We start from the raw sequence: 23,572 nt of genomic DNA, 5'->3' as shown, positions 1-23,572 counted from the left end.
TAAAAGAATTTGCCTGTGTTTGTATATACACTGTATAACTCCTGCCAACGCAAGGTGGGTTCCAATCGCGCTTCACTGCACCCATACTTGTCCAGGTGCAGAAATCCACCCTCATAAATAGTGATAGCTTAATTTCCGTGTATCCGCAAAATGGCAACAAATTACTTGGGTTTGTGAGGTCCAGGGCTTTACCTCTAAACCTACTTGGTTTTGACTTCAACCTTTTTTGGTTTATCAGGATATGATTTTTAGCAAAGTTTAGTGTTCGCTAGTAAAGCAGAGGTGCAATTGTAAGGAGCATTTTAGATTTGTGAAAGAAATTATGATTCAATGTGGGGTGAGCTGTGGGTGGACGGCGTGGTAGAATGAGCATTGATGCTGTAAAATTTCAGGTTGCGGGGCGGGCTGAACGCGCATCCGCTCTACTGAGCATTGCTCCCTATTGGCGGCCGAGCGGAGGCGGGGAGACAAAAGTAAAATCCTGCGGATGCTGGAAACTGGGGGAGAGGCGGGGTGTTGCTGACAAACGGGAAGCCTCCTCGGCGACGTCTCATTCGCGCTGAGCTGCTGCCCCGGTGACTGTTCAGTGGCAGCAGATTGTGTTTAGCTTCGAAGTGGATCAGACTGAAGCCTCTGGTCTGCAGCCAGTCCGAGAGCCGCTCCGACTGGAAGGTGTCTCTATGTATGAGCGCTGCAGATTTGTGGATAAACTGGGAGCGGGATTTACTGTCATGTTGCTCCTCCGCCTCCTTTACCTCAGCCTCTCCATTAGGCTGATGGACGCAGGAGGTAAGGATGTAAAATGTGGATGGGAAGCCGAGGATCCCCGGTAACCGGGAGTTGGAAATGTTGCTGGAGTTGGTTGAGTTTGTGTGTGTGTGTGTGTAAACTGTCGGAGCCGAGTCAGGACTGAGTCGGAGTCAATCCGGTTACACAGTTTCCCACTGGATGTGTTTGTGAGCCCCTCTCCCCGTCCTCCTCAGAATCAAACCGGCACCGCTACCAAGGCCCAGCCGGTGTCCGGTTCGGCTCATCCCTTTACCTGCTCGAAGGGAGCGATAAACCTGGCGGTGGACGGGGAGGTTTTGTGAACATCTCGTGTAACCGCAGAACCGACATGTCGGTGCCTCATTAGCACCGAGTTTGGGGGGAGGGAGGGTGTTCGTCCTCACTCGGCCGGGGTGATACATCACTGCGATTGGTTGTTCGCTCGGTGGACTGTGCATTCATTGGTCAACCGGGCTGCTACATCCACTGGGATTGGTTGTTCGCTCGCCGGACTGTGCATTCATTGGTCAACCGGGCTGCTACATCCACTGGGATTGGTTGTTCGCTCGCCGGACTGTGCATTCATTCAAAACAAAAACAGAATTACCTGGAAAAACTCAGCAGGTCTGGCAGCATCGGCGGAGAAGAAAAGAGTTGACGTTTCGAGTCCTCGTGACCCTTCGGCAGAACTAAGTAAAGTTAGGAGAGAGGTGAAATATAAGCTGGTTTAAGGTTGAGGGGGTGGGGTGGGGGGAGAGAAGTTGAGGGGGGGTGTGGGGTTGTAGGGACAAGCAAGCAGTGATAGGAGCAGATAATCAAAAGATGTCACAGACAAAAGGAACAAAGAGGTGTTGAAGGTGGTGATATTATCTAAGAAAATGTGCTAATTAAGAATGGATGGCAGGACACTCAAGGTACAGCTCTAGTGGGGGTGGGGTGGAAAGACTGAGGGTATTACAGTTATAGTTTTAAAAATAATGGAAATAGGTGGGAAAAGAAAAATCTATATAAATTATTGGAAAAAACAAAAGGGAGGGGGAAGAAACGGGAAGGGGATGGGGATGGGGGAGGGAGTTTAAGATCTAAAGTTGTTGAATTCATTATTCAGCCCGGAAGGCTGTAAAGTGCGTAGTCGGAAGATGAGGTGCTGTTCCTCCAGTTTGCATTGGGCTTCACTGGAACAATGCAGCAAGCCAAGGACAGACATGTGGGCAAGAGAGCAGATGCAACACCTGCCCCTTCACTTCCTTTCTCCTCACTGTCCAAGGGCCCAAACACTCCTTTCAAGTGAAGCAGCATTTCACTTGCATTTCCCCTAACTTAGTCTACTGCATTCGTTGCTCCCAATGTGGTCTCCTCTACATTGGAGAGACCAAACACAAACTGGGCGACCGCTTTGCAGAACACCTGCGGTATGTCCGCAAGAAAGACCCAAACCTCCCTGCCGCTTGCCATTTTAACACGCCACCCTGCTCTCTTGCCCACATGTCTGTCCTTGGCTTGCTGCATTGTTCCAGTGAAGCCCAACGCAAACTGGAGGAACAGCACCTCATCTTCCGACTAGGCACTTTACAGCCTTCCGGGCTGAATATTGAATTCAACAACTTTAGATCTTAAACTCCCTCCCCCATCCCCACCCCCTTCCCGTTTCTTCCCCCTCCTTTTTGTTTTTTCCAATAATTTATATAGATTTTTATTTTCCCACCCATTTCCATTATTTTTAAATCTATAACTGTAATACCCTGTCATCAGTCTTTCCACCCCACCCCCACTAGAGCTGTACCTTGAGTGTCCTGCCATCCATTCTTAATTAGCACATTTTCTTAGATAATATCACCACCTTTAACACCCCTTTGTTCCTTCTGTCTGTGACATCTTTTGATTATCTGCTCCTTTCACTGCTTGCTTGTCCCTACAACCACCACCCCCCCAACTTCTCTCCCCCCACCCCACCCCCCCAACCTTAAACCAGCTTATATTTCACCCCTCTCCTAACTTTACTTAGTTCTGCCGAAGGGTCATGAGGACTTGAAACGTCAACTCTTTTCTTCTCCGCCGATGCTGCCAGACCTGCTGAGTTTTTCCAGGTAATTCTGTTTTTGTTTTGGATTTCCAGCATCCGCAGTAGTTTTTTGTTTTTATCTCTGCATTCATTCTTCGGCCGTGCTGCTACATCCACTGTGATTGGTTGTTCGCTCGTGGACTGTGCATTCATTGGTCGGCTGAGCTGCGACATCCACTGGGATTGGTTGATCTCTCGGCCGCGGTGATACATCTCTATTTTAAAAGGGGCATTGGGCGTGATTTAACCTGGGCCAGGAGGAGTGGGGGCTTCACTGAGACCTCTATCACCGTCTATTATGGAGAACTTAGCTGAAACCTTCATCACTGCATGACATAGTTTATAATACATTTTCATATATGATCTATAACATTGTAAATGTAATACTGAACGCTCAGAATCTTCCTTTGTTTCTTTATTGCTGTTGTGTCTTTTTTTTGTTGGTGCCTGGGTCCATGTCAGTTTTCCAAGTGTTGAACTTGGCTCACATGGGAAAGTAATTTGGGAAGTACAGTGTTAACATTCGGGATTGAGAGGTTTCTTTGGGGTCGTTCCTGCAGTGTTTATGTTTGAATAGATGCCATTTGTAAATGTTGTTGCATTTACCTTGCGTTGGGTTGGATTAGCCCACAATTAAATACCTTTATTCCTGGCTTAGTGCCAGCATGTGTTATGGATGAAGAGATGAATTGAAATGATGCTGATAACGAATAGTAACACTAACATGCTGAATCGCCTCCAAGGCAACAGCACTATTCTAACTCAATATTGGCCTGTATGTAACTGATGCTACTAAACTGATGGGGAGGCATTGGTGTCGTGGTATTGTCACTGGACTAGTAATCCAGAGACCCAGAGGACCTTGGGGACCTGGGTTCAATAAAAATCTGGAATTAAAAGTCCAATGATGACCATGGAACCAATGTCGATTGTTGTAAAACCCATCTGGTTCACTAATGTCCTTTTAGGGAAGGAAATCTGTTGTCCTTACCTGGTCTGGCCTCCGTGACTCCAGACCCACAGCAATGTGGCTGACTCTGAGTGCCCTCTGAAATGGCCCAGCCATTCAGTTGTATCAAACTGCTTGTCATGACACAGCATTTGGGAAAGCTGAGTTTAAAAATCACAGAGGGAAACTTTAAATAACTGTCATAACCTCTATTTTCATTTGGTATGTTTGAGATGCAACTCTGAATTTGGGCATAAAACCACCAGCTCTCAAGAGGTTTTTATATCAAATTACATGAGGCATTTATTAATTAACACAAGTTAAACATATACATGCGGCTACAAATTACTACTATCATAACTTCTAACAAATTCCCAGCTAATCTCCACTAAGGCAACCTATTGACTTTAAGCAGAAACCAGGCAAAGCATTTTCACCATACAAATTCAAAATGAGGTTCCTTTCACTTTGGTTCCTTTGCAAACACAGTGGTAGGCTTACAGGCTTTGATGATGTATGCCTGTGCTCTGGATGCACACAACTGCCGTCTGTTATACCCAGCACATCTCTTTGAACGTAAATACTCATAGTATCACCAGCCCCTTTGAATGCCACCTCTTCTAACAATAAAACCCCTTTCAGAGTACCAATTTTATTAGTAATATGAACATTGCTTGGTCTTTGCTAGCTAGGTGCCAGATTTCACTCCCTTGAATGCTGTATTCAACAAAATGCCAATGCACTCTACTGCTCTTAGATCTCAAAACTAGTATACATCAAAGCACTCAGACTAGCTGGCTTTAATCCAGTTAAGACACACTCAGACTAAACCTCTATTTTAAAAGAAAAATAATTTCCAACAATATCGTATACATTAATAGCTTCATGACATGGCTACAAAGTCTCAAAAAAGGAATCAAACCGGACAGACCACCTGGCATCGACCTAGACACCAGAAACGACAATGGCAATCTTGAACCTGCAAAGTCCTCTGGTAACATCTGGGGAATAGTACCAAAATTGGGAGAGCTGTCTCACAGACTAGTCAAGCAACTGCCTGACATAGTCATCCTCACAGAATCGTATCTTACAGATAATGTGCCAGACACCACCATCACCATCCCTGGGTATGTCCTGTCTCACCGGCAGGACAGACCCAGCAGATGTGGCGGCACAGTTGTCTACAGTCAGGAGGGAGTTGCCCTGGGATTTCTGAACATCGAATCTGGACCCCATGAAGTCTCATGACATCAGATATAACAACAAAAAACTGTGGATGCTGGAAATTAAAAACTAAAACAGAATTACCAGGAAAAACTCAGCAGGTCCGGCAGCATCGGCGGAGAAGAAAAGAGTTGACGTTTCGAGTTCTCATGACCCTTCAACAGAACTGAGTAAAATTAGGAGAGGGGTGAAATATAAGCTGGTTTAAGGTGGAGGGGGGTGAGGGGAGGGAAGTGGTGTGGGGGGGGGTGTTGGTTGTAGGGACAAGCAAGCAGTGATAGGAGCAGATAATCAAAAGATGTCACAGACAAAAGTACAAAGAGGTGTTGAAGGCCATATGAACACACTCGACCTCTCCCTCCAGCAGCACCGCCACTCCCTTTTTCAAAGCTGCGCGTGCCCCCAGTTTCATTTTATTCTTCGTCTCATCCGACATTTTAACAAGAAACTTTTTCTTTTTCTCTCAAATGCTAAGGAACGTAAGCTCCAACAACTCATCGACACCAACACCCATCTAGGACCCTCCACCCCTGCCTGTCCCTCCGTCCCCACCCCATCTTCCAATCCCAGCCCCGGCCGTGTATTCACTATACCCCCTGACCTTCCCCTCTCCGACGCTGAACGTTCAGTGCTCAGCAAAGGACTTAGTTTCATACCCTTGCACCCTCATCTCAATGAATTTCGGGCTCGGCACGATGCTGAACTCTTCTTCCGCCGCCTTCGGCTCCGTGCTCACTTCTTTGGGCAGTAGTCCTCTCTCCGGTCAATGGATCCTTTTACCCACCTCCAATATTCTCCCTCCACCTGGACCCCTCCCTCTGGGTTCTTACTGCTCTTGATCTTTTCATTGAGAACTGTCGGCGTGACATTAGTCGTCTCAATTTCTCTGCTCCTCTCACCCATTCTAATCTGTCTCTCTCTGAACTTACTGCACTCCGTTCTCTCAGGTCCAACCCTAACATTGTCATCAAACCCGCTGACAAGGGTGGTGCTGTTGTTGTCTGGCGCACTGACCTCTACCTCGCAGAGGCTGAGCGTCAATTCGCAGACACTTCCTCCGACCTCTCCCTGGACCATGACCCCACCACTGAACATCAAGCCATTGTTTCCAGGACTGTCACTGATCTCATCTCCTCTGGAGATCTTCCTCCCACAGCCTCCAACCTGATAGTCGCCCAACCTCAGATGGCCCGCTTCTACCTCCTACCAAAAATCCACAAACAGGACTGTCCCGGCAGACCGATCAGCCTGTTCCTGCCCCACGGAACTCATTTCTCGTTATCTTGACTCCCTTCTGTCTTCCCTTGTCCAGTCCCTTCCCACCTACATCCGTGATTCCTCTGACACCTTACGTCACATCAACAATTTCCAGTTCACTGGCCCCAACCGCCGCCTCTTCACCATGGACGTCCAATCCCTCTACACCTTCATCCCCCACCGTGATGGTGTGAGGGCCCTTAGCTTCTTCCTCGAACAAAGGCCCGAACAATCGCCATCCACCACTACTCTCCTCTGGCTGAACTTGTTCTTACACTGAACAATTTCTCCTTTAACTCCTCTCACTTCCTCCAAATAAAAGGTGTGGCTATGGTTACCCGCATGGGCCCCAGCTATGCCTGTCTCTTTATGGGGTATGTGGAACATTCCTTGTTCCAGTCCTACTCCGGCCCCCTCCCACAACTCTTTCTCCGCTACATCGATGATTACTTCGGTGCTGCTTCATGCTCTCGTCGGGACCTGGAAAAATTTATTAATTTGGCTCCTCACACCACGCTTCCTGTGAGGACTCCATCCCATTCTCTCAGTTCCTTCAACTCCGTCGCATCTGTTCTGATGATGCCACCTTCAAAAACAGTTCCTCTGACATGTCCTCCTTCTTCCTTAACCGAGGTTTTCCACCCACGGTTGTTGACAGGGCCCTCAACCGTGCCTGGCCCATCTCCCGTGCATCCACCCTCACGCCTTCTCCTCCCTCCCAGAAACATAATAGGGTCCCCCTAGTCCTCACTTATCACCCCACCAACCTCCGCATTCAAAGGATCATCCTCCGCCATTTCCGCCAACTCCAGCATGATGCCACCACCAAACACTTCTTCCCTTCACCCCCCCGGCGGCATTCTGTAGGAATCGTTCTCTCCGGGACACCATGGTCCACTCCTCCATCACCCCCTACTCCTCAACCCCCACCTACAGCACCTCCCCATGCATACGCAAAAGATGCAATACCTGCCCCTTCACTTCCTGTCTCCTCACCGTCCAAGGGCCCAAACACTCCTTTCAAGTGAAGCAGCATTTCACTTGCATTTCCCCCAACTTAGTCTACTGCATTCGTTGCTCCCAAAGAGGTCTTCTCTACATTGGAAAGACCAAATGCAAACTGGGCGACCGCTTTGCAGAACACCTGCGGTCTGTACGCAAGAATGACCCAAACCTTCCTGTCGCTTGCCATTTTAACACTCCACTCTGCTCTCTTGCCCACACGCCTGTCCTTGGCTTGCTGCATTGTTCCAGTGAAGCTCAACGCAAACTGGAGGAACAGCACCTCATCTTCCAACTAGGCACTTTACAGCCTTCCGGACTGAATATTGAGTTCAACAACTTTAGATCTTGAACTCCCTCCTCCATACTCACCCCCTTTCCGTTTCTTCCCCCCCCCCCCCGCCTTTTGTTTTTTCCAATAATTTATATAGATTTTTCTTTTCCCACCTATTTCCATTATTTTTAAATTTATACCTTTTATGCCCTGTTAGTCTTATGTCACCCCACCCCACTAGAGCTGTACCTTGTGTGTCCTGCCATCCATTCTTAATTAGCACATTCTCTTAGATAATATCACCACCTTCAACACCTCTTTGTTCTTTTGTCTGTGACATCTTTTGATTATCTGCTCCTATCACTGCTTGCTTATCCCAACAACCACACCCCCCCCCCCCCACCTTAAACCAGCTTATATTTCACCCCTCTCCTAATTTTACTCAGTTCTGTTGAGTCATGAGGACTCGAAATGTCAACTTTATTCTTCTCTGCCGATGCTGCCGGACCTGCTGAGTTTTTCCAGGTAATTCTGTTTTTGTCTCATGACATCAGGCCTATCCTGTATATGCCCTCATTAAGTTCTTCTTCTGAAGGTTCACTTTATGTGTAATGCCCCTGTTCAAATTTTCCTGATACTTTGAACTGATTTGGTTGATTTTTCCCAGATTACACCGGTATTGCTAACGTAAATGAGTGGAAACTCTACACCCAGAAATCCAGGTCCTGAACTCCCAATCAATAACTGAATATTTACTGATATACCATGTGCTGTCATTTACTGTAGTTTTTCTTGGCATTTCACTGTTTCATTGCCAGGGTTTAACTTACATTTTTTTGTCGATCAGTTGGACAGGAAGAAGTATTTGGTGTCAGTGGTTCATCACCTTTACTGGATCCTAAAATTGGAGCTGATCTGAGCAAAAGTGATGTTGTATGGGAGTTCACTGGCAGTGATAGAAGGCTTCTTACTATCTTGGATTATGTTCCTAATTACTCTAAACTGGAGCCAAATGAACAGTTCAAATTACGTTTATGTTTTAATGTGTCCACTGGCTCTCTGAGAATAATTAATGCAACATCTAGAGACCAAGGAGTTTATAAAATCACTGTAGATGGAAAACTGAGAGGAAGTCGAGTTTTGAAACTCATTGGTAAGTAATTCCATGACTTTGAAAGTGATGCAGCTTGTGAATTATTGACTACCAAACTTAAGAAATGTGACACAGGATTTGTGGTTGTTGCTTTTGTTGAAGACAAAACTAGATTCCTTATCTGTAAAGAAAGACAAAAATGAAATGCGAAAAAATTGATTGTAGCCTTTCAGACCCTGTCCATTGCTGCGATATGTCTCTTATCCTGTGGAGTAGGGGGAATAGATGAAGTAAGGATTGAGGTTAAGGTGGGAAGAGGAGAGATAGGATGGAAGATGAAGGGGAGAGTAGCATGGAGGGGATAAGGTTGGTGTGAGGATGGTGCAGAGAGAGGCTGGCAGCATCAGGAGCTTGGTATAGAGTAATATCTTCAGTTCAATCCACAACTGTCAAATTGCCCCCCAAAGCATTTGCATTTGACATAATTTTTTTGGACTGCTCGCATTGCCTTGTCTTAAGCATTATTTTTTTTTCTCTTGGTTGCTCAGTGCTGACAGGCAGCTAGAAACCTGGGAGGCAACTGAGGAGGATGGGGTACAACTGGTACTTCTACATTTTTTTGGAAGTCCACAGCCTCTGACAACTGAATAAACTCAATTCATGAATCCTTCCCCAGAGCTTTAACATCTATATGTGGACTTTAAGAACTTTTGTCCACACAGCTCTCATCGGTATTCTGCCTGTTGTAACTTCCCCGCTCTCATCTGATCCCATTCACCTCTTTTATGGTGAACACTTCAGATGCCACCAAACATTTTGAAACTTCTTAAATAATCATAGGTGAGGCTCAGGGTGATCTCGGCAATAATATGAGCAGAGATACATTTAAAAGACTGAGGCATCAAGGCCCTATGACCCGAGGCTAAAAGCTCACATGGACTCCTGTAGAACAGAACCACAGATGGAGCAAAGATATGAAGGCTTAAATGATCATTTTAATAATATACCCAACCACTTCTCAGGTCTGTACTTAACTGCCTCCAATGCAGTTCCTAACTCGATCAGATCTCAATGAAAGGAACGCAGTCATACTGCACGTTTCCACCTCTGTTACCACATCAATAAACTGAATTAGTTAACTCAATTTACCTTCTAACCAATCCGTGCTCACTTTCAATTATTTTTCAAGCGCCAACCGATTTTGTCCTGGATTATTGTTTCTAAAAGCTTTCCCACCACTGCCCTTAGGCTGCCTGACCTGTAGTTGCTAGGTTTCTCCCTCTCCTTTTTAAAGAAGCAATTGAATGGTTCAGTCTACATGCAATGGGGAAGTGTCTCAGCACATGAGGCACAGCAAACATCTCGGAGGAAATGCAGAAGACCCACTCGGAGCATGTTGCTCCCAGAGCCAAGCTGCTCCAGTGTAGTGATGACAATGTCATTTACACAGAAAGAAAGATAATCCTAATGTGGCCATGTACAGTCCACCAGTCGAGCAAAGCATAAAATGCTGGACAAGCTCAGCAAGTTGAGCTGCTTCTGTGAAGGAAGAAGCAGAGAAAACATTTCAGGCCGATGACCTGTTGAAATGTGGAAAGATAACTGTTTCTCTCTCCATAAATGCTGCCTGATTAATTAAGGGTTTTGAGCATTTTGTATCCGGTGTCCAGCATATGCAGGATTTTGTGTTTTAAAGAAGTGGAGTGATAGTGGGAATCGGCAGCAGTGCCATCGCGCAGCACCTAGACGATGCTGACAGTTTTTGTGATAAGGTTATGGCATTGGAAGTTCAATTCCGGATTGATGTAGTGAGGCACGTGTGAAGGGCAGAGCTCTTTTTAGTTAAGTACACTAACTTAATGTGAAGCGGCGATGTCCTTATGCTCAGTCCTATTTAGCTGTTCATTCATTGTCTCCGGCAGAACCACTTTCTGAACCTTCGATCAACGATTCCTATGTGAATACCACCATTGAACTGACTTGTCAAGTTTCTTCGGGGAACGCGAGTTCCATTCAGTGGTGGAAGGATGGTGAAATGATAGTGAATGGCCAACATTATCAGTTGGTGCAAAGCAACAGCACATTGATAAATCAACCTGTGGAAACTACACTTGCAGCGTGGAGAACCCTATTAGCCGGAGTTCACACTCTCTTTCTGTGAATGGTGAGTCAAGCCAGTCAGTCAATTCCATTTAATAGTTGAAATCAATATTCCACTGATGTGCATTGAACTCTGTCTTGCTAAAGATGTGTTAATGTAAGAATATTGTATCTTTCCATGACAAGGGAAAGGACTAGGATGGGAAATCACAGATTGGTAGTGTAAAATGTCCTGTTGCACACCCAGCACCAGAATAAAAAAATCTCGCCGTTTTCTTCAGAGTAAACAGGCTCCCAATGCAGGAAATGGAATATTGCTGCGGTGTCGTGCACCCTTCTGATCAGAGAAGCCCTGATAGATTGTTGGGCAGAATGAAGAGGACTTGGAACCATAGAAAAGTTATGGTGCCGAAAGAGGCAATTCAGCCTATTGTGTCTGCGCCAGTCAAAAAAGTGAAAAAGGAAAACTAGCCGCTCATTTTAAGCCCACTTTCCAGTACCTGGTCTGAAGCCTTGCGGGTAACAGCATTTCGAATGCCGATCTAGGTGCCTTTTCAAATGAGTTGAGCGTTTCAGCTTCAACCACCAACATAGGCAGTGAATTCCAGATACCACCACCCTCTGGGTGCTCCCCTCTAATCCTTTTACCAATCACCTTAAATCTATGCCCCCGGTAATTCACCTCTCAGCTAGGGAAAACGAGTCTTTCCTGTCTACCCTATCTAGGCCCTTCATAATGTTGTACACCTCAATTTGGTCACCCCTTAGCCTCCTGTTCGAAGGAAAACAACTCTTGCGTATCCATAATATCAAAGCAAAATACTGCGGATTCTGGAAATCTGAAATAAAAATTGCTGGAAAAGCTCAGCAGGTCTGACGGCATCCGTGGAGAGGAAGACAGAGTTAACCTTTTGAGTCCGTATGACTCTTCATCAGTCATGAAGAGTCTAGACTATCCAATCACTCACAGCTGCAACTTTGAAGTCCTGGCAACGTTTTTGTAAGTCTCCTCTGCACTCAATCCACAGCAATTATGTCCTTCCTTAATATTGTGACCAGAGCCGTGTACACAATTCTAGCTGTGGCCTAACTAGCATTTTGCACGGTTCCATCATTACATCCCTGCTTTTGTATTCAATACCTCGTCCAATAAAGGAAAGCATTCTATATGCTTTCTTGACCACCATGTCCAACTGTTTTCATGCTGGACCTCAGGTGTCTGGTGGAAGCCCCAAGCACACTCTTATGAAGCACCAGACCTAAACATTGACGGCATCAGTCTCGAGGTTGTATAAAAATTCTCACACCTTAGTGAGCTCTTTAAGGATGATTATATTGAAAAATATAAGTGGACGCATCCAGAAAGCAAGTTCTGCCTACAGCTGACTCCAGGATCATGTCTGGAAGCAGAATGGTATTAAGCTGAAAATTAAGTCAAACTCTACCTCACCTTTATCCTCACCGGCCTGCTGTATGGCACAGAATCCTGGCTCTGCCATAGGCACTGATCAAAGCTCTGGAAGGCTAGGATGCAATCAATGGTTCAAGAAAATTCAGTTGCACCAGAATTAACTTTTCTGCTTTGGCACCAGATTAAAAGTGCATACTTTGGTGCTGTGAGCTTTGGACAATATTACCCTCTAAATGAATAGATTATAACTATCAACCTTTCCATTATGGTTACTTCAATTATTTAATTATCTAATAATCCCACATGAATGTAAATTGAGCAATTTAGACAATCTGATCAGTAGTGCCTGGATTGTGTGAATTATATTATTCACTCCACAGTCTCCTTTGTGGAAAAGCAGTGTTTCTTTTCATCTCCCCCACTGCCCCCTGCCAACCCTCGCTGCATTAAGTCAGCGAACAATGGAATGCTCTACAACCGTGATGTAGATTTTCCTTTTCAGCGCCAGAGTATCGGAGCTTGGCTCACAAAGAACCCAGGGCAAATTCAAGTGCCTGTTGCCCGTGACTCAATTCTAATTCATGGACAGAAAATGGTGCCCAGATGTATAACAGACGCTCCCAGTGAATGAAGCTCTCTTAGTTGGCTGCAATTTTGACTCATTCTGTTTTGTATAAGCAGCTGTAGTTTCAGAAATTACATTATGGTCACCAGGAGTCAAAATGTATTCTTTAAAACAGATCTGTCACAATGTTGCTCACAGTGCATCAGATGATGTGCTGTTTTACAAGGACAATGTGTATTCTGCTGGTGAGATTAAGTTTTAAACCACAAGATCTTCATAACAAATATACTGGGGATGGAGCAGACAGTACAAGTTGGGAACCAAAAATTTCTAGTGGTTGTGACGTAATAGAGCTGCCCTTAATGAGGGTCAAGTTAATTTTTCTAATGGTTTGTGTGTTGTAACTTGAGTCAAAGAATATATATTATATCACTTATTTATTGTAACTGTCTTGAATATATAAAAGTGAGCCTTTAAACTAATGTGCCCATTAGGACTGCAGCTCATGTACTTCTATGATATCCATTGCAGGTCAAGAGTGTGAGCCATCAGAGCCAGCAGCCAGTGTACAAATGATTGTAATTCCTGTTGTGGTGGTGGTGCTGCTGCTGGCAGTGGTGATATTTTTCTTGATAATTTGTGCACATTACAGCAAATGTAAGTATTGATGCAGTTACAGGTTGCTTCAAAAGTGTTGTAATGGATACCAGGTGTTGTGGGAAGGAATTGTGTCTGGGATTTTTTCACTTCACTCACTCCTTGAGCCCACCAGGAGTACACATTAGGAATTCTGTACCTCTAGCGGCTAGCACATAACTAATTATCCACTAATTTTTAGTGATTAGAGAAACATTCTGAGCTGATAGTGTGCACTATACTGATATTATTGCCTGGTTTGTGTCAGGGCTGCTGAAATGGGAAACCCTGGCAAAGTTCTTCCTTCTAACATTTGTCTTTGGAGTTTTGTTAAATGAATGAAAGGACTCCATTTAGTAACCTGGCTGTTTGACACATTGGAACTCTGATATAATATGCTTGGTTATGGGTTGGCTGGATGAGCATTTAAGGTCCGCAGTGTATATTCTCATTTTGATTCAGTGCCACCTGGCTCATGTGCAAGTAGACTCCACACTCCTTATGATCAGGAGTCTACCTTTACTGGACAATATCTAGTCACATTATAGTGTGACCTGGGAGTGATAACAATGAAATCCATTTATTGAATGAACTGTGTATTTAATTTTACACATGCCACCCACATCTCTTTCTTCAAACTTCTGAAAGACCAAATGATGAACACTCATGAGCAATGAAGCCAATTATAAACAAATGGGCTGGCTTGTCTTCCAAAGGAAATGTCGGCCAGAGCATTCTAAACTATTTTCAAATGCTCCTTATAACATAGAAAATAAAGCATTTGCACTCTCCCTGTTATCAGGCTAAATACACTTTTCTTCGCAGTAATTTCTCTGAAGCTAGTTAACTGGAAAGTTCCCTGACTTTCCTGCTTGGTGTTTAGTTGTTCCTGGGACCTGCCTTTGTCTTGTTGATTGCAGCATTGACTTTAGATTGTAAAGTCAGTTTTTGTTTATATTTTTTGTGCGACTGGTTGATCTGCTGTGCTTTTTCTCCTTCCTACACTCACCTTCTTTTGACTGGCTCAACCCTGTTTGCTGATTTATAAAACGGACCTGAGACTACAAGACACTGTCTAATGTTTGGAAGGGGCACTCGAATGTAACATTCCTTTCTTTAGTGGGGGCAGTAAAATAAGCAGATTAGTAACATGGACAAGGTAGTTTCACACGAGCTGTTCAACTTTGGCATGCTGCATGGTAAAATTTGATGGAGAAAATGTTTTGGGAGGGGGGAAGAATTGCAGACTCATATTCTAATCATCTATTGAACGAAAACTTTTGTCAGTTCATTTTTTTTTTTGCATCAATATAATTCATTGCATGTTCACATCAACAGATAGAAAAAGCAAAAAAAATTGGACAACTGGATCCCAGGCAGTACATTCCAGTGCATAAGATCATGAACTTTAATGTACTGTAAGTATTGTGATCAAATATAAGTGGCAAGTTAAATATGCAGCTGTTTTGCTCTGAACCTCTCTGTAAATAAATGTCCCTTTAGTTTTTGCATATGGTAGTAAGAAATTGGAATTCTGTTTCATTTTGCTGTTCGAGAGTAATTAGTGTAAGTATGCGAACTGCTCCAGTATCTGCTGTGCTGAGCAAAATGCATGCATGTCACTGTGTGTTTGTTCCTAGAGATAGACAGATGAAAGGGATTATTTCTCAAAAGTTCTGCTCAATATCTAAAATGGAAATGAAATAAAACCATTGCTTTCGAACGGAAAGGATTAAATATTCAAAGGTAGGAAGGGCAAGTGGGTGAAGTGGCAGTTGGCGACCATATCAGGGACAGTGATCACAATTCAGTTAGATTTAGCATTCCCATGGATAAGGACAGAGGTAAGGTGGGAGTAAAAGTCTTAAACTGGGGGAAGGCAAATTTTTCAGAAATGAGGAGGGACTTGGCTGAGGTGGACTGGACAGCACTGCTGGAGGATAAAACAGTGGAAAACCAGTGTAAAGCACTAAAAAGCGAGATCCTAATTGTATAAAGTAGGCATGTCCCCTACAAAAATAAGAGTGGTACTGCCAAATATAGTCCCCCCCTAGTTGTCTAGAGGAATACAGGGACAGATCAAACATAAAAAGAAAGCATACGATAGGCACAAAGAACTAAGCACTGCAGATAGCCTAGACGAATATAGGAAGTGCAAGGACGATGTAAAAAAAAAAAAATAAGGAAATCAAAGAGAGGCATGAAAAAACATTAGCAAGTAAAGTTAAAGATAACCCAAAGATGTTTTACCAATATATTAATGCTAAAAGGTTAGTTAAGGAAAAAGTGGGACCTATCAGAGATGAATATAGAAACTTGTGTGTAGATGCAGAGGCTGTGGGAAGGGTTTTGAATGAATATTTTGTCTCCGTGTTTACAAAGGAAAGGGAGAATGTAGATATAGTAGTCCAGGAGGAACGCTGCGAGATATTGGACGGGATAGTCATAAAGAGAGAGGAAGTACTCGAAGGGTTGAAATCCTTGAAAGTTGATAAGTCACCAGGGCCAGATGGATTGTTTCTGAGGCTGCTGAAGGAAGTCAGGGAGGAGATAGCAGATGCTCCGAGGATTATTTTCCAATCTTCACTAGATACAGGGGAGGTACCAGAGGACTCAAGAAATGCAAACGTAGTTCCATTGTTTAAAAAGGGATCAAAGGAAATACCAAACAATTAGAGGGCAGTTAGTCTTACATCAGTGGTGAGCAAATTAGTAGAATCAATCCTGAGAGATAGGATTAACTGTCATGTGGAAAGGCATGGACTAGTCAGGGATGGTCAGCATGGATTTGTTAAAGGAAGGTCTTGCCTCACAAATTTGATTGAATTCTTTGAGGAAGTGACAAGAAGGGTTGATGAAGGTAGTGCAGTGGATGTTGTGTACGTGGATTTTAGCAAGGCATTTGACAAGATCCCACATGGCAGATTGGTCAGGAAAGTAAAAGCTTATGGTAAGCTCAGGATAATGTGGCAAACTGGATAAAATGTTGCCTTTGTAACAGGAAACAAAGGGTAATGGTCGATGGATGCCCTTGCGAATGGAAAGTTGTCTCAAGTGGTGTTCCACAGGCCTCGGTGTTGGGACCTTTGCTGTTTGTGTTATAACGATTTGGACGTGAACATAGGGGGCACGATTGGGAAATTTGCAGATGACACAAAGATTGGCCGAGTAGTGGATAGTGTAGAGGATAGCCATAATCTCCAAAATGATATAGATCGGTTGGTGGAGTGGGCGGTAAAGTGGCAGATGGATTTTAACATAGAGAAGTGTGAGGTCATACATTTAGGGAGGTCAAACAGTTACAGGGATTACAAAATAAATGGGAATATACTAAGAGGGGTAGATGAAGTGAGAGATCTTGGCGTACAAATACACAGGTCCCTGAAGGCAGCAGTTCAAGTCGACAAGGTTGTAAAGAAGGCACATGGAATGCTCTCCTTCATTGGCAGAGGTATAGAATATAAAAGTAAGGGTATAATGTTGGAATTGTATAAAACACTGGTGAGGCCACAACTGGAGTATTGTGTGCAGTTGTGGTCACCACATTACAAGAAGGACGTAATAGCCCTGGAGACAGTGCAGAGGAGGTTTACAAGAATGTTGCCAGGGTTAGAAAAGTGTAGGTACGAGGAGAGATTGGATAGGTTGGGGTTATTTTCCTTAGAACAAAGAAGGCCGAGAGGTGACTTGATTGAGGTGTATAAAATTATGATGGGAATAGATAGAGTGGACAGGATACAATTGTTTCCCTTGATGGAGAATTCTCGAACCGGGGACATAGATTCAAGATAAGTTGCAGAATGTGTAGGGGGGACATGAAGAACTTTTTTAATGCAGAGGGTAGTGGGTGTCTGGAATTCGCTGCCCGATTTGGTGGTAGAGGCAGAAACTTTAAACTCTTTCAAGAAGTGCCTGGATCTGCACCTAAAAGTGCTGTAAGCTGCAGGGCTATGGGCCGGGTGCAGGAAGGTGGGATTAGAAAGGGCACCTGGGTGTCCTCAGGCTGGCATGGACAAGATGGGCCAAATGGCCTCCTTCTGTGCTGTAACTTTTCTATGGTTCTATGGTTTAACACCAGAAAGTTGAAAATTTATAACCAATTTGTCTTCATCAAATTGCAATAAATGATCTTTTGAAAAAAGCCTAAGCTTTAGGAAATTGGGGAAATACTGAGTGTTGCATGTATAGAGATAATTTAATGTGTATTAAATACCATATATTTGGTGATTCTAATAAAATACATATTCGACAGGGTGATAACATGGTTCAGAAAATGAAAAACTTGGCCATAAGCTTTTTCATATTTGAAAGAAAAAACTTGTGAAAAACATAATGTGAAGAGAAAAATCAAATGTACATCACCCAAGCGTTAAATTGTTTTTAATTTTTGTCAGAAAAATAATCAAACTTTTCTTCAGCTGTTTGCAAACTTTTTGATTCCCTTTTCTCTTTTTTTCTGTAGGAGCTGAATGTCCCATCCTTTAAATCCAGGAGCACTGTGCCATTGAATGCCTTAAACCTGGGAGTATGACTGCCATTGAGGAGCCATCTTATATTTGACTTTGAATACGGGTGAACAATGAGCTTCCAATACAATTTTCCCTCGTTCTCAATGAGTGCAGAACATGGATCAAAATCTTTTTTAATGCTATTTTTTGATTTTCAGGGGCTATGTTTTCCACCTCACTAACCTGTTTACTATGTAATTGTGTCACTTAATGTTGTCTTCTGTATTTGTGTAGTTTTTTATAGCTTCCTTCTTTAGCTAGATAAGAGCAGCGATATTACATTTATATTGTATATTTTTTGTATATGACATTGGTAAATTAAAACTTTTAACTTATCTATAAATAGGATGTGTTAATTTATTTTAAATAAACCTCCCATATTCCATTTGCAAAATGCAAATTCTACTTGGCCACAGGTAACTTATTGGAAACGTCTTTCGTCTGCAGCTGCTTTTAAAAATTAATCGCAAACAATAGCGTTCCAGCATTCTTTGGTTTTATGCTAATTTCAGTTTTCTTTCCCCTCGACACTCCAGTTTATAGTGAGTGCCGACAAGTACATCAGTCTACTGCCTTCCAAAAGCCCAACTGTGCAGAAATGGAAATACACACACATTAATTCTGCAGCAGCAAACTAACCATCGGATAACGAATTGTTTAATTCACATTTTTGATTACTTTTCCCCCAGGCCATTGCACCTTCTTTTATATTCACCTGTGGTTTAATAAACATAGATTGGAGCCCCTTGGCACAGAAACACCCTAGTTACATTAAAGACATTTACCACTTCATAGAGGCCCTAACTCACTAACCGTACCCTGCAATGCTGTGCTTTTTTTACAATCGGCATTGAAAGTCTAAACAAAAATGTAGAAACAGACAGGTATATATGCTGGATGGCCGAAACATCTTTAATAAATTTCCCCAGCCTGACAGATCAAATGAAACTATCATCTGGCTCCTATGCTTAAATTTAACAAAAAATAACTTTGAATTCATTCTGGAATTCAATCTTCAACTCCAAGGTACTGCACGGGTAAGAAATTTGTCCCAGCTGATGCAAACATAAACCTGGCAGAGTGGGAAGATAGTGTATTTAAAAATATCCCAGGTTTCCTGTGTGTTACTCCAGATATTTGGATGACATAGAATGGGGTATTTGGACTCAACTACCTGCCTCATGTTGGGCCCTCCTGCATGACTGACTATAACAAAAACAAAAATAGCTGGAAAAACTCAGCAGGTCTGACAGCATCTGCGGCGAGGAATACAGTTAACGTTTCGAGTCCATATGACTCTTCATTAGAACAAAAAAATATAGAAATGAGGTGGAATATAAGCTGGTTGAGGGGAGTGGGACAGGTAGAGCTGAATAGAGGGCCAGTGATAGGTGGAGGTAAAGGCTGACTGTGTCTGTGTGACATTCCATTTTCACTGTCTATAGGTAAATTGTTGTTGTCAACTGCCTATCTGTGTTCCTTCCTCTTTGGTAAGCTGTTTGGAAATGTAGCATTTGACAGGGTTCTTAGCAAATCCACTCCTAGTTAACTTAAGCCCACCATAAAATAAATACGCTTATTGCATTGGGTGGGATCCTCTTGGGAGTGTTGTGATAGATCATCCAGTCAGTGGCCATGTTTCGGAGGCAGTTAGTTTCGGGGAGTCAGCCTACAAGGGTCAGAGAGACAGGACAGGAGCAGGTCCCAGTTAAGTTAAAAAGCATGAAAAGTGCTGCCCGTTAGCAGACTTTGAGAGAAGCGCAAAAGATCTAAGAAGCAGAACGCAGCCAAAGTGCTGCTGTTAGCTCTGAGGAGCTGAGTCGGGGACTAGTGAAGCCCTGGGAGCCATTTGGTAGCCCGTGCAGTTGGGGCTAAAAATTAGCCCTAACATGGCTGAGTGGTGTTGGTGTGTGTTTGTGGCTGAGGCAGAATTCGGGTTTGGAAGGCGACTCTGGAGTTTGTGGTAGCTTGGGGCAGCCACAAGTTGGGGCGCAAGAAAGCCCATGTGACTGGGTGTGTGGGATGTGAATGAAAGGCTGCGAGCAAGAGAAGGGCTGCTGTTGCAGACTTCAGGCAGATAGGGCTCAGAAGGTTGGGCAAGCTGAGGAGGTAGCAGAACTTCACTGGCTCTCTTGTGAAAAAGGTTCAGCAGCAGAAGCAGCCCTGGGAGCCATATACAGCTGGTACTGCCACGAGACAGGAGTTCGGAGAATCTGATCCCTAACCGGATCCTACCAACAACTGAGGGGGGTGCAGGGGTTCTGACCAAGGATCGTAACAACTCCTAAATGAAGATCAGCATCATGAGTTTTCTCTTGCTCTACCATCCCATGCAATAAACTATGAATAAAGTAATTTATCTATAGACTATGAAAATGGAATGTTAGATAGTCAGTGATGCAGGAAGACTCAACATGAGGCAAATAGTTTTTAAGGCACCTTCCCATTCAATTGCAGGAGATGCAACAAATGAAAAATAAATGAACTGAATCCACCAAATGGATTAATATTTCCAAGACTGAGACCAACAGATTTTTCTGAGATTATCAAAGGATATGGAGCAAAGGTGGGTTAAATAGAATTGAGGTACAGCCAGGAGTCTGATTGCCTCAGCAAGCTGCCTTCCATCCAGCTGCAGTAGAGCAGGGACCATTGCCCACTTCCACCTTAATGTGCCTTTACCATGCATGTCTGTGAAGAGATGCAGTGGTTTTAGGTTCATTTCAAGTAGCTCTGTAATGTAGGACTCAGTGCTCAAAATGCAGTTCCTATGGGCTCAGATTGAGATAAACATCAGCTGCTGCATGGAGGACCATCAATTTGAGGAAAGACACACTTTGGTCTTCCCAAAACTGGCTGCGCTCCGACTACAAAGAGCTCCCTGTGACCGAGTGTTGTGACTGACACATTGCATGGTCCTGGACTACATCTTGAGGGATGCACTAAAGCTTGAGGCAGCTGCCACAAAGCCTCAATGGCGGAAAGGCACTGTCTAAGGCCTTCTACCACAGTCTGCTGAGGGTCTGGAACCAATGTAAACCCTCTCAGATGTATGCAGAGAATGGCATGAAATGTGAATTTGTCAGGTGATGATCCCATTGCACAAAACTGTAGGACTCATCTCACTTAGTTTAACAGCCCCAGCTTCTTTAATCTATCCATGTAACTGAAGTTCCTCAGCTCTGGAACCATTCTCATAAATCTTTTCTGTATCTTCTCTAAAGCATTTGTCATCATTGGCATCCTTCCATCAGTGTAAGATGATGGGCATGCAGCAGATCAGTTGGAGATGGGATAGTGCACTTTTGCTGATGGCTGAACAGACCACTCCGTGAGAGGCAGATTCTGCCACAAGTGTCCAACATGAAGTGCTCATTGTGGGATATTGTTTTTGGTGTTGGGACTTGTTGCCAAGCCACTGTGGCCACTCATCATGGTAGCGCACACTGGTCCACAAATGATGTTGTATAACTAACCTGCAGTGTGTAACATGTCAAATGTAGCAAAATGCTGGGAGTCTGGAATTAAAAACAGGAAAATCTTGGACACTCATCAGGTTAGCATCTGTGGGGAAACGAGCAGTTCAGGCCAATGACCATTGGTCAGAACACAGATGTAACTTGGTGAGAACAGAAGTAAAATATATTTGAGTGTGTAAATTGTGAGAGCTGTAAGTGGAGACTATAATTGCTATTACCTCATTGTAAACGAGAGCAGAGAGAAGACTAAAGAGAGTTAGAGCCAGAAAACAGCTAGAAGGGACACGAGCGTGTGTGGTTTATAAACCAATAAATTTCTCTATCTTCTTTAATCTTCTATTTTTTCAACTTCTATTTCTGACTCTTTCCACATTCTGTTCACACCAGTTCTCAGAATCTCAGAATAATATTTGAGGATTGCTGTGCAGCACATTGTTCAGAGGTGGTGTGACATCTGTGCTGCATGCTTCCACCATACCTTCTGTTCTTCTTTCCCCCTTTCCATGTCGAGGTATGCTTTACATACCTGTGAAGTGGTTTGGTTAGTTATTTTCCTGGGGAAGTTATTCCAGTCTTTTATGGTATTTGAAATGAAGCTGTTCAGATATGGTTGTGTGTAACATTGGAGAGGCTGGTGTTGGTGTTTTTACTCTTCCAGTGAATTACTTGTTTAACACATGGTGAAATATCAATAGCAACTTCATGGTGAGCTGCTTTGTAGAACAGTGTAAGCCTACTCAGCTGCCTTCATTGTCATGTAGGCCTCTCCAGAGAGTTCATCATAGACATAACACTGGATATCCTAGCACAGCACTGAAGACAAAACCGTTCTGTCAAACTATTTCCAGTTTGTTTCCAAGGTGGGTTTGGTAGGGGTCCCAGACTGTTGCTGCATACTCCAGTTTGATACGGTACCAAAGCCCTGACTTATGTTACATTTGGTTAGATTTCTCCTTATAAATCCTAGGATTGTGTTTGCATCATTTACAGCATGTTTTGTGTGGTAACTTGAGGAATAGCACCTCATCTTTCAACTTGGTGCTTTCCAGCATCTTGACTCAACATTGACTTCAGCACCTTTAGATCATCATATTCTGTTTTGTTTCGCTGGGTTGGTCTTGCCTCTTTCTTTATCCCTTCATGTTGCACTCAGATGGTTGCTGTGTAGCCATTCATGCTTTATTCGTTTCATTACTATATTATAATATATATATTATATTTGTTTCTTTATGGTAACACTCTCTTTGCATCATGAAATTTTCTGATACTTAATCTCTCCTGCCCTCCACCCAATCACAGACCTTCCTTTTTGTTCTTCCTGCCCCTTTTCAGTTTTCACTGGCTTAAAAATTCCTACATGTCTATCTTTCTAAAGTTCTGACGAAAACTCATCTCTACCTGAAACCTTAACTCAGCCTGACCTGCTGAGTATTTCCAGATTTTTTTGTTTTTCACTTCAGACCTCCAGAATTTGCTGTATTTTGGCTTTTTTTTAATTTAACCGTTAAAGAAATGGTTTATGTGGTGATGTCCTGCCATCTGTCACCAAAATACAGCTCATTTTTTTGGATGTAAGATCTCATTAGATTATCTTTAATATTGCCACCCCTCTTCCTTTTCTACCTTTTCTGAACATCTCGTATCCAGGAATATTTAATCACCAAGCCTGCCTTTCTTTGAGCCAGGTCTCTGTTATAGTCAAAACATCATATTTCCACATGGCAATCTGTGACTATAGCTCACCAATCTTATTAACCACAGGCTGTGCATTTACGTACATGCACAGCAACCCTAATTTAGACTTTATTACTTTCTCCCATACTCTGAACCCACCTAATCTCCAACTATTTCCCCTTAGTCCACTCATAACCAATATGGAGCTATTCCCTTCTCTAGAACTCGCCTAATATTCTAACTTTATGCAACTCATTCCTCTTTTCTTCCCTTATGTGCTGGTGCCTATCCCCTGCAAATTTAGTTTAACCATCACCAGCCACACTAGGGAAGCGATTGTATTTGACATGAAGGATTAACTTGAAGAGTTCACCTGACATGCATCATAAACTCTCCTTTTTTTGTTTCATCATATTCTTTGTCTCCAACCACATCCGCTAATTGGCCACTTAAGGAGCTCAAGAAGCCTGAAGGTGCCTGGGCCATCCAACGCTATCCCCACCGGCTCTGTAAAATTTCAGACAGGTTGGGTGTGGGCGGGTAAGTGGCGCGAAACCAGCCCCGCTGGAT

At 43.4% G+C, this 23,572-nt stretch overlaps 1 protein-coding gene across 2 annotated transcripts in view; it reads left to right on the top strand.

Annotated features, from left to right (window-relative positions):
* The window catches only part of LOC144695353 (uncharacterized), a 37,266-nt gene extending 19,077 nt beyond the window's left edge, over positions 1–18,189 (top strand). Inside the window, exons 2-6 of one of the 2 annotated variants that reach the window (XR_013579940.1) lie at positions 8,384–8,689; positions 10,552–10,793; positions 13,237–13,362; positions 14,680–14,759; positions 17,804–18,189. Coding sequence is in view for 1 of the 2 variants with exons in the window: in XM_078566251.1 (XP_078422377.1) it covers positions 681–789; positions 8,384–8,689; positions 13,237–13,362; positions 14,680–14,738 (600 nt within the window). In the remaining variant the exon portion in view is untranslated. Of the gene's footprint in view, positions 1–487; positions 790–8,383; positions 8,690–10,551; positions 10,794–13,236; positions 13,363–14,679; positions 14,760–17,803 lie in introns of those variants that run through there. The other variant, XM_078566251.1, reaches the window with a different exon arrangement.
* The last annotated feature ends 5,383 nt before the right edge of the window (positions 18,190–23,572 follow it).

This window comes from Cetorhinus maximus, chromosome 21, assembly GCF_964194155.1.
Source record: "Cetorhinus maximus chromosome 21, sCetMax3.hap1.1, whole genome shotgun sequence".
Classification (NCBI taxonomy): Eukaryota; Metazoa; Chordata; class Chondrichthyes; order Lamniformes; family Cetorhinidae; genus Cetorhinus; species Cetorhinus maximus.
The sequence above is the reverse complement of the archived record's forward strand: the minus strand, read 5'-3'. Positions and strand labels throughout refer to the sequence as shown.